Source organism: Apis cerana, linkage group LG13 (assembly GCF_029169275.1).
Source record: "Apis cerana isolate GH-2021 linkage group LG13, AcerK_1.0, whole genome shotgun sequence".
Classification (NCBI taxonomy): domain Eukaryota; kingdom Metazoa; phylum Arthropoda; class Insecta; order Hymenoptera; family Apidae; genus Apis; species Apis cerana.
This window is the reverse complement of record NC_083864.1, coordinates 741,417-758,242: the sequence shown is the minus strand read 5'-3', so window position 1 is coordinate 758,242 and position 16,826 is coordinate 741,417. Positions and strand designations below refer to the sequence as shown.

Genomic DNA, 16,826 nt, shown 5'->3' with positions numbered 1-16,826 from the left:
TTGAAAAAAAGGAGAAATCTATATTTTTATAATATAAATATTAAAGTTATATTGATTATTAAAATCAAATAATGCAATTAAATATACTTACGAAATGCATAGCAAGATTGAATTTCATTCGGCATGATGCTTCGAGTTTTAAAATTAGTATTGTTCGAATGGAAGGGCAATTTTTAATTTTTATTTTAAAAATTCGGACAATATTGAACAATTGTGTGAAGATATTAGCGATACCTGTAATCGTTTAGATTATTTAGATAAAAGTACAAAGGAGATAACATGTTTTATGTTTTATTATTAGAATATTGTATCAATTTTACTACAATAATTTAATTTATCATTATTAACTACTCAAAACACAAAAAAATGTAGAAGCGACGTTTAACGGATTCCTAAAATAATATCCAATAATATTTTTTTTAAAAACTTTTATTAATGAGATCATATCAATAATGCGTAGGCTATTCAAAGCGGAACGATTGATTATATGCCATTATAAGTGATTACAGTTAATCATTCTTGACCATGCAATGAAGTGAAAGAAAATACGATTGATTCAACGATACATTGAATATATTTCGTGTTTTTATTTTTTCTGTTATTTTTCGGTGATGTTTTATTTATTGTTATTCAGTTAATTGTTATACAAATCTGTCAAGAATAAGTTTAAAGATAATGAAATATTGTCGAAATATTATCAATATTAAAAAAAGATATTTAGGAAAAGGGATTTCAAGAATTTTCTTGAATGACTGATTTTATCTATTTATTTGATCAATTCTTTTTAAATTTAATATAGTTAATGTAATATAATTGTTTATATCTTTTTATTTAAAATATTCAAAATATTTCCTTTATATTCAAAATATATATTTTTATTAATAAATAGAAATATTTTTTACATGTAACGCAGTTTCTTCGATATGTTGCTTTCATTCATTTTAACGTTTGATAAATTTTTAGTAATTTTTTTCTTTCGGAACATTATATTCCAATATCTTAAAAAATATCGAAATAGCGTTTCCATATTTAAATATAATGAATATAGTTTCTAAGAATATAGAGTAGTTTCTAATGATACACACACACACATATATATATATATATATATATATATATATATATATATATTAGGTTCAAATATTATATAATCGATTCAATTATTTTAGAAAGCAAAAGATAAAATATTTATCATATATGTATCAAATCTGCCTTGATTGTATTTCTCGAAATGCAAAACTTTAAAATAATAAATAATAAAAAAAAGTACATACGTCTGTTATCCATTTGTTAACGTCAAGTAATTCTTTATTACCTTTTTCCGTCAATTGACGAACAATATCGGATCACATAGCTATTAATTCGTTTCTTTCATCTTTGAACGACATATTGCTGTACATTATTTGATCTAAAACAAAAAAATTTTAAAAACATTCATTTTTGATTATTTCTTTAGTTAATATTTAACTGTCGCTCGTACAAAATAATTTTATTGTCTTCATTGTCAAATGAAAAGCTTATTATTATGAATAAGATTTCGAAAATAAAAGTTTTGAAAATATTAAGTCAAAACATAATATTCCAGAGTACATATAGTGGCGACAATTATTTTTAAAAATAATTTTTCCTGAAAACAGAATATAACAAAATTTTATTCTATATTTTTGAACTATTTTTTAATGTAGAATAGTTGTTCCAATCGAGTTATCGATAATAAATATCATTATTTTTATGCTGATTTAGGATTTATTTTTGTCAATATAAATATAACATAAACATATTAGATACAATTAAAAATAATACAGATATACAGTATAGATACATGTGCGTATAATTATATACATGATTTCATAATTAAAATGTTTATAAAATTGAAAATAATTTATTTCGAAAAGTAAATAAATTATTTTTTTTAATTAATTAATTGCGTTGAAAGAAATTTTCTTCAAATAACTGATAACTAACATATCTATAGATTATGCAGAATAAAGAAAAAAAACATTAAAATGAAGAAAATCATTTATTTATTTTTTATATATCATTACTTGAAAAATAAATTTATATTTCGAAAAAATCTATTCTTGAACTTACTTATTAATCCAATGAGTACACTAATATTTTTATTATCGTATTAATTATTATAAAATATTATTTTATATTATTTCACGAGAAAATAATTTATATGAGATTAATTTTAAAAATGTATGATTAATAAGTCTACAGAATTCTCAGCTTCATTAAAATTGCCGAAGAAGATCAAGCGAAATTGAATTTTGTCCTCAAAATTAAATAAGAAAAATAAGTTACCAACTTATGTGTATTTTTTTAAAGAACGACTTGTCAACTTGTCTTCGATTGAAAAAATTCGAAATTTAATTTTTATTTTTCATTTCATTCTTATAAAGAAACAAACGAAATAAATAAGAATATATAACATTTAGAATTTCTATAAAATCTTAATTTTTATATACATGCATATGTATAAATATTTATATTTCTCTTTACATTATCAAGGAAATAATATTTCATGGTTTCTATTAAATAAACAATAAAATTTTGTTGAAAGTATTTTTTTTTTTTTAATAAGATTAAAATTAAATACATTTAAAAAGGTTCTAGAAATTTCGTACATTGCTGTTTTTCGCAAAAATAATAATAATTGAACGAGACTTTTCAATATGTCAATGCATACTTGAAAAATTATTAGATGAAAGTGTTTCGATTACACGTTGTCGTGTTTCCAATGATTAAATTTCAACTGATACGTTGGAGGTCCAAGTTTGAATGATTTGGTACACTTTTGTGACATAATAGAAAGAATTTTTCATTTACATATAAAATTACAAATTATAAATTAATAGACATTCAGAATTAAAATTACTGTTCCAATAGAAGTTTTTATATTCAGTGAAAAATTAAAAAAAATTCTATATTATAAAATTTATTCAATTAATCAGTAAAAGAATAATTTTCGTTTAATTGTATCTCAATAAATTTTTGAGATTTTTCCGAATTCAAATGCAACGTGAATCGAATTAGTTTTAATAGTCAACTTATTACAAATTGATAATTTGGAACTGTTAGCTCGTTACTGATTCGTGGCAGTAAAACAAAATTTTTATAGGACACTACAGTGAATTCAAAATTATTCTTTTCTTAAAAATTTTTTTTAAAAATTGAAACCTTTGATTATATGTCATATATCAATATTATAAGAATTAAAAAAAAGGAACGTACCGCTACAGAAAATCATTTTGTAAAAAATATTTTAATTGACAACTTTCATGTATGTAAATTATGTTACGACATGGCTTTCAAACGATTTATTTCATACAAGAAATTAAAAGCAATTTTCCAATTCGTTATAAAAATACTTTTTAAATAGATTGTTGATATACTTTAATAAAGTTTCATTAGAACAAAATTTTTATATTTGTTGAAAAATCATGTTTGTATTATTTCATGTATTTCTTTAATTGGAGATTTTTGAGATAATTTTAAAGAGCATTTAATCTCAAAAAATATTAATTTCGAGAAACGACTAAATTAAATATTATGTTTTTTATAAATTGTTAGTAGAAAAGTTTCATTAGAACAAAATTTATATTCGTTAAAAAATATTATGTTTTCATTTATTCCTATATATAGTGTATCCAAAATATAGAAATATTCGTTAATTGAAAATTTTAAAAGTAATTTCAAGGAATATTTTCCTTTACGAAATCTTTCGTTTGAATGAGTTTTTAATTAAAAAAAAGAAAAAAACACTTATGCATAATGTAATCGATGATACCTTCAAAAAGTATAAGTATGTATATGAGAAAATATTAATATTAAGAAGAGATACCTAAGAAAAAAGATTTGAAAAATTATTTCAAAATCTGATTTCATTTTTTTTATTTGATCAATTCTTTTTTAATTTAATATAATTCATGATAATTTTTTATTTAATTAATTTTTTATTTCCTTTATAATAATCCTTTATTTTTTTTATTCCAAATATGTATTTTTTATCGATATAAAATAGTTATTACATAGATAGTGTCTTCGATACGTTGCTTCAATTTATCTTTCCTTATATGGCGACACATAGCCAATACTATCTTTATGGCTAGAGTACGTACTTAATTGGTAAATATTCTTCGTTAATAATACGTTAATAACAAAAAATAATAGAAATTTTTGCATAGGAAAATATTGCTCCTAATTAATTTAGGAATCGCTGGATAATCGTATGTTTTGCCATGTAATTTTTGTTTCGTTTTGAAAACAGATTTTCAAAGATTTTATTATTTAATTTTTATTATATTTTTCATTGATTTTACATTTGATAAATTTTTAGTAATCTTTTCAATTGTTAAAAATTAGTCTATTAATTTTTGTTAGAAATTATTTATTACAAATATTTTTTTGTATGGAAGAATGTTATAGAAAAATATTATTTGAATATTATTTTAGAAATATCTGAATAATCGAATGTGTTCCCATGCATTTTTAAATATCTTTTTGCCCTATTTTACTACATGATGTAGCGAGTAAGTATAAAAAATATTCAGGTGGAAGTTTCGAAGATAATTGCTGTATATATATATTCAATAAATTATGCGTTTTTTCTTCGTAATCATAATAGATATTCGATATACCTATCTCTTCATAAATTTCTTTCACACGTTTTACTTTTTCTTCATCAGCTACTCCATAACATTCCTAGATGATATTAATATTATAAGTAATTTCAGCAATTAATATTTCATTAGACGAAATTAAATTTGAATATTATTAATGACACGTTTACTTTTAAAATTCTTTTTTGTTCGGTTGTAGCTCTCTCCAATGCAACCACAATGGGCCATGTACATCTTCCTTCTTGTATGTCAGTTCCACTTTTTCCTCCGATTTCTTCTTTACTGTAATAATCCAAAAAATCATTTTGTACTTGGAAAAAATGACCCATTTTTATCAAAATATTTTCTGCTTCCTTATGCATTTCTGGATCGATTATGCCAGCCTATGAACAATGTATAATTAATATAAAGTAAGCAAAAAAAAAAAAAAATGGAAAAATGTATATTTTTCTAATATAAATATTACAATCATAATAATCAATAAAATCAAATGGTGCACTTAAATATACTTACGAAACGCATAGCAATACTGAACGGAAGCATAAATCCGAAATAAGACGTTTTATATTTTGCTAGATCATTGTATCGATCCATAAAAAAAACATTAAAATTCGCGTTCTTCCTCCAATCTGTCGATATCAATATATCTAGACATTCACCATGCGTTGTTTTTGTATGATACTGCAAATTACATAAATATTTGATCGTATTTTAATAATAATATTATTTAAAAATATAAATTTAGAAAAATATATAGAATAAGATGCATGCATACAGTAAAATGTAAAATTATTTTACATACTTTGAAATTATATTTTATTATAAATATTATTGAAATTTTGTTATCATCATTATTTTCTTTAAAACTAATTGTGTAATAGAATGCAATAATTTTGGATTTATTATAAACAATTAATAATGAATTAATATATGAATACAATAATTATTTCTTTGAGCATTTATAAAAACAAAAAAATTTATATATATTCACCTTCAAAAATATATCCACGATATCTGTATAACAATTTTTCGATTTAAAATGTTTTTTAATAAGCTTATATGTACATGCTTCCATAAATAAACCATCATTAACTGCACCTAATCCAATTTTTGCATGCCAGGTTGGTTGAATTCGTCGCATGTTTGCATTATCTAAAATATCATCTATCATTGTATAAAACGCTTGCATCTGTAATAATAATTATATGTATCTAAACTTTTTAATGCTTGAAAGAAATAATATAAATTTAAAATATTAAACTAATGTATCAGATCAATTTTTGTTTTATTTTTGAATGTACAAGAATATATGTTCGTCTACTAAAAAATAATAAATTTTAAAATGATATAGAATAAAAAAAAATAAAATAAAAAATTACTATTTCTACACTCCAGGCCAGGATACGAGCTAAACGAATATTTTCTTCCGTTAATTGATCTTGAGATGCTAGCAATTTATATGCGATTACAAGTGATACTGATCTTCGTTTTCCTCCTTTCGGAACATTATATTCCAATATCTAAAAGTTAAGAAATATTGTTTCGATATATTAATATATTGTTTCGATATATAAATATATTCACTATATTAAATATAGTGAATATAGTTTCTAAATACGAATGTAGAAAGAAGAGAATATAGTGGTTAATGATGCATATATATATTAGATTTAAATATTATACAATCGATTAAATTATTTTACAAACCAAAAATTAAAATATATATCGTACATATATCAACCCTCTCTTGATTATATAACATATTTCTATAACATATATATAACATATTTCTCGAAACGTAAAACTTTAAAATAAAATAATATTTTATTTATTTATGAAGAATATTTAATCTTAATAATAATAGAAATTGATTTATATATGTAAGATGGAGTATATTTTCATATTAAATTAGTGATTAATATTTCAGCACAATGATAAAATTTTTATATGAATATAATAAAAATTTTAATTTTTCAAAAAAATATATTTCATTTCAAAAAGTAGTTTTAGATTAATAGAGGTTATAATTGAAACCTACATTGTGATTTCCAGAGCAATCTATACCGAAGTGTTTGCTTTTTTTTTATTTTTATTTATGTATAAAGAATATAGAAATATGAAATTAAATTTAGCTACTAATATTTTTCAGTTTCTTCTGTAATATAAAGATAATTATAATGAAAAATAATTATCAATAAATTAAGAATTAGAGTAAAAAAATTATCAATAATTAAATTAATATTAAGTAATTATTTCTATTCACATACTATAACATGGTGATAAAATGTATAACTATGTAAGTGTTTATATTGCAAATGTTGATTGAGCTTAATGATTGATCCAATTGTTTTTTGTGGCTGATTGATAACTGATTAAATTTTGCGATTTCTATGTGATGCTCAACTAAATATGATCTGAATTCCGTAACTAATTGAGTTTTGGCTAATTTTCGTGCAAAATAAATGATAGAGTTTAATTTGATTGAGTTTGAATAAAATCTGAATAAATTCTGACTTTCTTGCAAAATTATTGCGAACATTGGTTTCGATGATAATAATTGTTTTCGAAATGTATCTAAGAGAGAATGAAAGATAACCAATTCGATTTCTATGGATGAGCTTTCTTTCATGATCAATCGCAAGACATTTGCTTATGTTTGATAAAATTTAAGTTTTTAACAAAATTTATTTCTTATACTAATTTGTACATTTTATGCACGAGAAATTATGATATACGATTTAAAATTGTATTATTTTGTAGTATATAATTTAAAAAAAAATACCTCTTTTATCCATTTTTTAACATCTGGTAATTCTTCGTTATCTTCTTCCATCAATTCATGAACAATATCGGGCCACATACCCATTAATTCGTTTTTTTCATCTTTAAATGAATTGACATATTCTTGTACATTATTTGATCCAAACAAAGGAATTTTATTATTTATTTTTAAATCATTTCTATAATTTAAACAATTAGTATTAATTATTTAATTGTCTATCATGTGAAATAATTTTATTGTTAAATGAAAAGCTTATTATTATGAATAAAGTTTTTATTAAAAAGAAGTAGGAGAAGTACTTCTCCTAATGAAATTTGAATATTTCTTCGATTTTTATTTCTAATAGAAAGTTATTGAAATACTTCGTATAATTTTATTTATTTCAATGATTTCGATGTGATATCTTATTTTATCATTATGCATTGCTTAATGTTGCTATTTTTCTTGCATATTATTTATTTTTTAAATATTTTAACAAAAAGAAAATTGAATTGCCGTATGTCCAAATCATGTTACGACATGGCTTTTATAATGATTTACATCGTACAACAAATTAAAAACGAATTTCCTATTCGATATAAAGCTATTTTTTTATTAAATTATTATTGGTATACTTATTGGTATATTTTTTTAGTATATTTTATTATTATTAGTATACTTTTTTAAAGTTGCATTAGAAGAAAATTTTAATATTTGTAGAAAAAAATCATGTTTTTATTAATTCGTCTACAGAATACATAAAAAAATAAAGGAATATTCTTTAAATGGAGCTTTGTAAAATAATTTTCCAAAATCTTTCGTTATGGCTTTGTAAATAAGTTATTAACGTAAAAAAAATTATTTAATTTAAAAAGAAAAGGAAAAAAACTGATCAATCATCATGGGATGTGTAATTATATAATTAATTATAGCCTTCAGTGAATAAATTAATTAAATGTTATTAATGTAGGTTGAAGAAATCGAATTTACCAAAATTCAAAAAGTTAAAGCTAAATTCATGAAAAATCCCTTCATAATGAATTTAAAATGTTCGTGAACTTCGTAGAACATCAATTACATTGCATATCTTAAATAATGACAATCCCTAGTTTAACCAGAAATATGCGAATTAGCCTTTAGATGATTGTTAAAAATGATAAACAGTAAAGAAAGATTGATTCATTGTGAATCTCGTCAATCGCTGGTTATAAAATTATATGCTGGTTATAAAATTAAATTAAGCTATTTCTTTATAAAATAAAAAGTTAAGATTGTTATTTAATACCATTTTAATCAAACTTTCTAAAATTAAACTTTGAAATGTTCGCGAATAGTAAGTGCGCGCAAAATTTAATAACTTTATTTAATCAAAAATATTTTCTCGCAAATATTTTTCTAGGCATTAGCGTGCAAAAAAAAAATATTGTAAAAGTTAATTACTGATTTTCAATAGAGAATTGATATTCTTCACATTTTTCGGATAATTTCGTATATTCATTTATATTAATGACTGTTCATAGTAATGAATATAATACGATATAATTATAATAAAATAAATACGGTATTATATAATATTAGTAATTAATTATTATAATAATGCTTAATATATTCGATTTATAATTAAATAGCGTCGCTAACATGATAAAATATACTGTATACTATATAATATACGCTGTATATATTTTAAATATATTTTTTTTTGTGAGATAAAATTGAACATTTTTGATTTATAATAAAATATACAATAAAAAAATGGTAATAAAAATATTTTTACTTACGTATGATATTTTAAAGGCATATTTGTTTTATAAAGAGAGTATCTTGATTCTTGACATTTCCACCATAATGAATTTTTTCTAATATTTATAAAATTAAAGATTTTTTGTTTATTTCGTTCACACAAATTGATATATCTTGATAAAATATGAAACATATTTGTAAAAAATTATATCGATTTATATCAATGAATGAACTATAACTTATTTTCTTTGATACTGGAACTTTTATACACTCAGTTGGCTTTAATATATAATTTAGATTACCATTATTAGCTCGTGACGCAAAGGAGGGATATCAAGTTGTGGAATAATAATATTCATTAATTTTTTCTTATTTATTATTGATACTGATTTTATCTTAAAAAAATGTATTTAATTTCAAAATTTAAATTAAATAGAGATTTCACTAAAAGATCGGAATCTCTTTTATATTTTATTTATAAAAATTGAATATCTTTTTTTTCTCTACTTTTTACTAAAGAATACAGATTTTAAAGAATGATGTAACTTATATATATATATATATGTATTTCTCTCATAGCTCTCATTTTGAAAATTAAAACATCGCTAAACATAGCTCTCATTTCAAAAGTTAAAAATAAATTTCTGTGTAACCGCTTATACACTGCTCATCTTTAAAAAATACGGTAAGCCATGAGGATCAGCTTCTTCACACACACACACACACACACGCGCGCGCGCACACACACACACACACACACATCTCCAAGTCCAAAAAGCATTCGACACAAGTGTACATGTATTTAATAATTCATTACATTCACTGCCGGAGCGAACAATATTGAATTGTTATTCTTTTAGTATTTATAAAAATAACGTTTATTCTCATCATCTTTAATGACTTATTTTTATCAAAATTTTTTCTATTTCGTTATATATTTCTGCATTGATTAGGCAGCATATGAATAATGTATAATTAAAATAAAATAAGTTGAAAAAAAGGAGAAATCTATATTTTTATAATATAAATATTAAAGTTATATTGATTATTAAAATCAAATAATGCAATTAAATATACTTACGAAATGCATAGCAAGATTGAATTTCATTCGGCATGATGCTTCGAGTTTTAAAATTATTATTGTTCGAATGGAAGGGCAATTTTTAATTTTTATTTTAAAAATTCGGACAATATTGAACAATTGTGTGAAGATATTAGCGATACCTGTAATCGTTTAGATTATTTAGATAAAAGTACAAAGGAGATAACATGTTTTATGTTTTATTATTAGAATATTGTATCAATTTTACTACAATAATTTAATTTATCATTATTAACTACTCAAAACACAAAAAAATGTAGAAGCGACGTTTAACGGATTCCTAAAATAATATCCAATAATATTTTTTTTAAAAACTTTTATTAATGAGATCATATCAATAATGCGTAGGCTATTCAAAGCGGAACGATTGATTATATGCCATTATAAGTGATTACAGTTAATCATTCTTGACCATGCAATGAAGTGAAAGAAAATACGATTGATTCAACGATACATTGAATATATTTCGTGTTTTTATTTTTTCTGTTATTTTTCGGTGATGTTTTATTTATTGTTATTCAGTTAATTGTTATACAAATCTGTCAAGAATAAGTTTAAAGATAATGAAATATTGTCGAAATATTATCAATATTAAAAAAAGATATTTAGGAAAAGGGATTTCAAGAATTTTCTTGAATGACTGATTTTATCTATTTATTTGATCAATTCTTTTTAAATTTAATATAGTTAATGTAATATAATTGTTTATATCTTTTTATTTAAAATATTCAAAATATTTCCTTTATATTCAAAATATATATTTTTTATTAATAAATAGAAATATTTTTTACATGTAACGCAGTTTCTTCGATATGTTGCTTTCATTCATTTTAACGTTTGATAAATTTTTAGTAATTTTTTTCTTTCGGAACATTATATTCCAATATCTTAAAAAATATCGAAATAGCGTTTCCATATTTAAATATAATGAATATAGTTTCTAAGAATATAGAGTAGTTTCTAATGATACACACACACACACATATATATATATATATATATATATATATATTAGGTTCAAATATTATATAATCGATTCAATTATTTTAGAAAGCAAAAGATAAAATATTTATCATATATGTATCAAATCTGCCTTGATTGTATTTCTCGAAATGCAAAACTTTAAAATAATAAATAATAAAAAAAAGTACATACGTCTGTTATCCATTTGTTAACGTCAAGTAATTCTTTATTACCTTTTTCCGTCAATTGACGAACAATATCGGATCACATAGCTATTAATTCGTTTCTTTCATCTTTGAACGACATATTGCTGTACATTATTTGATCTAAAACAAAAAAATTTTAAAAACATTCATTTTTTGATTATTTCTTTAGTTAATATTTAACTGTCGCTCGTACAAAATAATTTTATTGTCTTCATTGTCAAATGAAAAGCTTATTATTATGAATAAGATTTCGAAAATAAAAGTTTTGAAAATATTAAGTCAAAACATAATATTCCAGAGTACATATAGTGGCGACAATTATTTTTAAAAATAATTTTTCCTGAAAACAGAATATAACAAAATTTTATTCTATATTTTTGAACTATTTTTTAATGTAGAATAGTTGTTCCAATCGAGTTATCGATAATAAATATCATTATTTTTATGCTGATTTAGGATTTATTTTTGTCAATATAAATATAACATAAACATATTAGATACAATTAAAAATAATACAGATATACAGTATAGATACATGTGCGTATAATTATATACATGATTTCATAATTAAAATGTTTATAAAATTGAAAATAATTTATTTCGAAAAGTAAATAAATTATTTTTTTTAATTAATTAATTGCGTTGAAAGAAATTTTCTTCAAATAACTGATAACTAACATATCTATAGATTATGCAGAATAAAGAAAAAAAACATTAAAATGAAGAAAATCATTTATTTATTTTTTATATATCATTACTTGAAAAATAAATTTATATTTCGAAAAAATCTATTCTTGAACTTACTTATTAATCCAATGAGTACACTAATATTTTTATTATCGTATTAATTATTATAAAATATTATTTTATATTATTTCACGAGAAAATAATTTATATGAGATTAATTTTAAAAATGTATGATTAATAAGTCTACAGAATTCTCAGCTTCATTAAAATTGCCGAAGAAGATCAAGCGAAATTGAATTTTGTCCTCAAAATTAAATAAGAAAAATAAGTTACCAACGTATGTGTATTTTTTTAAAGAACGACTTGTCAACTTGTCTTCGATTGAAAAAATTCGAAATTTAATTTTTATTTTTCATTTCATTCTTATAAAGAAACAAACGAAATAAATAAGAATATATAACATTTAGAATTTCTATAAAATCTTTAGAACAAAATTTTTATATTTGTTGAAAAATCATGTTTGTATTATTTCATGTATTTCTTTAATTGGAGATTTTTGAGATAATTTTAAAGAACATTTAATCTCAAAAAATATTAATTTCGAGAAACGACTAAATTAAATATTATGTTTTTTATAAATTGTTAGTAGAAAAGTTTCATTAGAACAAAATTTATATTCGTTAAAAAATATTATGTTTTCATTTATTCCTATATATAGTGTATCCAAAATATAGAAATATTCGTTAATTGAAAATTTTAAAAGTAATTTCAAGGAATATTTTCCTTTACGAAATCTTTCGTTTGAATGAGTTTTTAATTAAAAAAAAGAAAAAAACACTTATGCATAATGTAATCGATGATACCTTCAAAAAGTATAAGTATGTATATGAGAAAATATTAATATTAAGAAGAGATACCTAAGAAAAAAGATTTGAAAAATTATTTCAAAATCTGATTTCATTTTTTTTATTTGATCAATTCTTTTTTAATTTAATATAATTCATGATAATTTTTTATTTAATTAATTTTTTATTTCCTTTATAATAATCCTTTATTTTTTTTATTCCAAATATGTATTTTTTATCGATATAAAATAGTTATTACATATAAGATAGTGTCTTCGATACGTTGCTTCAATTTATCTTTCCTTATATGGCGACACATAGCCAATACTATCTTTATGGCTAGAGTACGTACTTAATTGGTAAATATTCTTCGTTAATAATACGTTAATAACAAAAAATAATAGAAATTTTTGCATAGGAAAATATTGCTCCTAATTAATTTAGGAATCGCTGGATAATCGTATGTTTTGCCATGTAATTTTTGTTTCGTTTTGAAAACAGATTTTCAAAGATTTTATTATTTAATTTTTATTATATTTTTCATTCATTTTACATTTGATAAATTTTTAGTAATCTTTTCAATTGTTAAAAATTAGTTTATTAATTTTTGTTAAAAATTATTTATTACAAATATTTTTTTGTATGGAAGAATGTTATAGAAAAATATTATTTGAATATTATTTTAGAAATATCTGAATAATCGAATGTGTTCCCATGCATTTTTAAATATCTTTTTGCCCTATTTTACTACATGATGTAGCGAGTAAGTATAAAAAATATTCAGGTGGAAGTTTCGAAGATAATTGCTGTATATATATATTCAATAAATTATGCGTTTCTTCTTCGTAATCATAATAGATATTCGATATACCTATCTCTTCATAAATTTCTTTCACACGTTTTACTTTTTCTTCATCAGCTACTCCATAACATTCCTAGATGATATTAATATTATAAGTAATTTCAATAATTAATATTTCATTAGACGAAATTAAATTTGAAATACTATTAATGACACGTTTACTTTTAAAATTCTTTTTTGTTCGGCTGTAGCTCGCTTCAATGCAACCACAATGGGCCATGTACATTTTCCTTCTTGTATGTCAGTTCCACTTTTTCCTCCGATTTCTTCTTTACTGTAATAATCCAAAAAATCATTTTGTACTTGGAAAAAATGACCCATTTTTATCAAAATATTTTCTGCTTCCCTATGCATTTCTGGATCGATTATGCCAGCCTATGAACAATGTATAATTAATATAAAGTAAGCAAAAAAAAAAAAAAAAATGGAAAAATGTATATTTTTCTAATATAAATATTACAATCATATAATCAATAAAATCAAATGATGCACTTAAATATACTTACGAAGCGCATAGCAAGACTGAACGGAAGCATAAATGAGAAATAAGATGTTTTATATTTTACTAGATCATTGTATCGATCCATAGAAAAAACATTAAAATTAGCATTCTTCCCCCAATCTGTCGATATCAATATATCTAGACATTCACCATGCGTTGTTTTTGTATGATACTGCAAATTACATAAATATTTGATCGTATTTTAATAATAATATTATTTAAAAATATAAATTTAGAAAAATATATAGAATAAGATGCATGCATGCAGTAAAATGTAAAATTATTTTACACACTTTGAAATTATATTTTATTATAAATATTATTGAAATTTTGTTATCATCATGATTTTCTTTAAAAGTACGATTGTGCATTAAAATGCAATAATTTTGGATTTATTATAAACAATAATAATGGATTAATATTTGAATACAACAATATTATTTTATCTTTGAGCATTGTTTATAAAAATAAAAAAAATTTATATATACTCACCTTCAAAAGTATATCCACGATATCTGTATAACAATTTTTCGATTTAAAATGTTTCTTAATAAGCTTATATATACATGTTTCCATAATTAAACCGTCATTAATTGCACCTAATCCAATTTTAACATGCCAGGTTAATTGATTTCGTCGCATGTTTGCATTATCTAAAAGATCATCTATTACTGTGTAAAAAGCTTGCATCTGTAATAATAATCATATGTATCCAAACTTTTTAATGCTTGAAAGAAATAATATAAATTTAAAATATTAAACTAATGTATGAGATCAATTTTTGTTTTACTTATGAATGAAGAATATATGTTCGTCTACTAAAAAATAATAAATTTTAAAATGATATAAAATAAAAAAAAAATAAAATAAAAAATTACTATTTCTATACTCCAGGCCAGGATACGAGCTAAACGAATATTTTCTTCCGTTAACTGATCTTGAGATGCCAGCAATTTATATGCGATTACAAGTGGTATTGATCTTCGTTTTCCTCCTTTCGGAACATTATATCCCAATATCTAAAAGTTAAGAAACATTGTTTCGATATTTAAATATCGAATAGTGAATATAGTTTGTAAATACGAATGTAGAAAGAAGAGAATATAGTGATTAATGATACACATATATATTAGGTTTAAATATTATAAAATCGATTGAATTATTTTACAAACCAAAAATTAAAATATATATCGTACATATATCAACCCACTCTTGACTATATATCTCGTATTTCTTGAAACGTAAAATTTTAAAATAAAATAATGTTTTATTTATTTATGAACAATATTTAATCTTAAAAATAATAGGAATTGATATATATATGAAGATGGAGTATATTTTCACATTAAATTAGTGATTAATATTTCAGCACAATGATAAAATCTTCACATGAATATAATAAAAATTTTAATTTTTCAAAAAAATATATTTCATTTTAGAAAGTAGTTTTAGATTAGTAGAGGTTATTGAAACCTACATTGTGATTTACAGAGCAATCTATACTGAAGTGTTGGCTTTTTTTTATTTTTATTTATACATAAAAAATATAGAAATATGTTAAATTTCGCTATCACTATTTTTCAGTTTCTTCTGTAATATATAAAGATAATTATAAAGAAAAATAATTATCAATAAGTTTTAAAAATTAGAATAAAGAAGGTATTAATAATTAAATTAATATTAAGTAATTATTTCTATTTACATCTTATAACATGGTGATAAAATATGGAACTATATAACTGTTTACATTGCAAATGTTGATTGAGCTTAACGATTAACTCCAATTATTTTTTATGGCTGATTGATAACTGATTGTATTTTGCGATTTCTAAGTGATGTTTAAGAATATGATTTGAATTCTCTAACAATTAATTGTGCTTTATCTGATTTTCGTGCAAAATAAATGATAGAGTTTAATTTGATAGAGTTTAAATAGAATTTGAATTAATTCTGACTTTCTTGCAAAATTATCGCGGACATTGGTTTTCCTTTCAATAATTGTTTTCGATGAAAATGTGTCTAAGAGAGAATGAAAGATATCCAATTCAATATCTGTGGATCAGCTTTATTTCATGATCAATCGCAAGACATTTGTTTAATTGGTCATTGCGATTTTACCTTGGAATAAGTTTTCCGAATAATTAATGTTGCAAGTTTGGAATAAAGTGAAAGAATAATCTAAGTTATATTAATTACTGTTATAAATTTGAAAACTTAAATTGAGATTAGATTGCTTTTGAAATTCGAGTTATTTTGGCTCTATATTATATATAAATTTGTTCAATTTTTGTTCATAATTTTGTTCATCGTATTCGTGGATAAATATTCATAAAGGATCGAAATATAAATTCATGAAATATTCAATCATAATCAATGCAAAATCCATATTGTTTTAGATAAATCGATTTATCAATATTTTTTGAGCAATAATATATGGATTAATCTTCATGTATGGAAACATCTTCATGTATTCATTTGCACTTATTTTACAAATTCTTTTCTGAATTTTGAATTATGCATATCAGCTATAAAC

General features: G+C 21.7%; 3 protein-coding genes across 18 annotated transcripts in view; 1 reads left to right on the top strand and 2 right to left on the bottom strand.

Annotated features, from left to right (window-relative positions):
* The window catches only part of LOC133667184 (uncharacterized), a 153,371-nt gene that overhangs the window by 41,884 nt on the left and 94,661 nt on the right, over positions 1-16,826 (top strand). The gene's annotated exons all lie outside the window — the stretch shown is intronic.
* On the bottom strand, positions 913-10,264 carry LOC133667182 (farnesyl pyrophosphate synthase-like). Of its 2 annotated transcripts, XM_062084003.1 has the most exons (8): positions 9,165-10,264; positions 7,408-7,585; positions 6,005-6,145; positions 5,617-5,814; positions 5,139-5,306; positions 4,796-5,008; positions 4,644-4,707; positions 913-1,408 (listed from the first exon to the last, which is right to left on the bottom strand). In XM_062084003.1, the coding sequence occupies exons 1-8, from the start codon at positions 9,317-9,319 to the stop codon at positions 1,347-1,349; spliced, it is 1,179 nt and encodes a 392-aa protein (XP_061939987.1). In that variant the 5' UTR covers positions 9,320-10,264; the 3' UTR covers positions 913-1,346. The 2 variants fall into 2 exon arrangements, with proteins under 2 accessions (XP_061939987.1, XP_061939986.1); XM_062084002.1 differs by lacking the exon at positions 913-1,408 and having other exon boundaries at positions 3,881-4,707.
* LOC107993986 (farnesyl pyrophosphate synthase-like) overlaps positions 10,392-16,826 on the bottom strand; it is a 75,317-nt gene continuing 68,882 nt past the window's right edge. For 12 of the 13 annotated variants that reach the window (XM_062084006.1, XM_062084011.1, XM_062084007.1 and 9 more), the window contains 5 exons: positions 15,172-15,312; positions 14,786-14,983; positions 14,298-14,465; positions 13,954-14,166; positions 11,837-13,864 (listed from right to left, as the gene is read on the bottom strand). In XM_062084006.1, coding sequence (XP_061939990.1) covers positions 13,652-13,864; positions 13,954-14,166; positions 14,298-14,465; positions 14,786-14,983; positions 15,172-15,312 — 933 coding nt within the window. In that variant the 3' untranslated portion in view covers positions 11,837-13,651. Of the gene's footprint in view, positions 11,518-11,836; positions 13,865-13,953; positions 14,167-14,297; positions 14,466-14,785; positions 14,984-15,171; positions 15,313-16,826 lie in introns of those variants that run through there. The other variant, XM_062084005.1, reaches the window with a different exon arrangement.

Bases quoted from the DNA above. Each gene is read 5' to 3' on its own strand.
- LOC133667182 (XM_062084002.1), bottom strand. From the start codon at position 9,319: ATGTTTCATATTTTATCAAGATATATCAATTTGTGTGAACGAAATAAA. The intron at 5,307-5,616 runs GTGAATATATAT...TGTAATTTGCAG, and splicing joins TCGTGGATATATTTTTGAAG to TATCATACAAAAACAACGCA. The intron at 5,009-5,138 runs GTAAGTATATTT...CATTGTTCATAG, and splicing joins TCAGTATTGCTATGCGTTTC to GCTGGCATAATCGATCCAGA.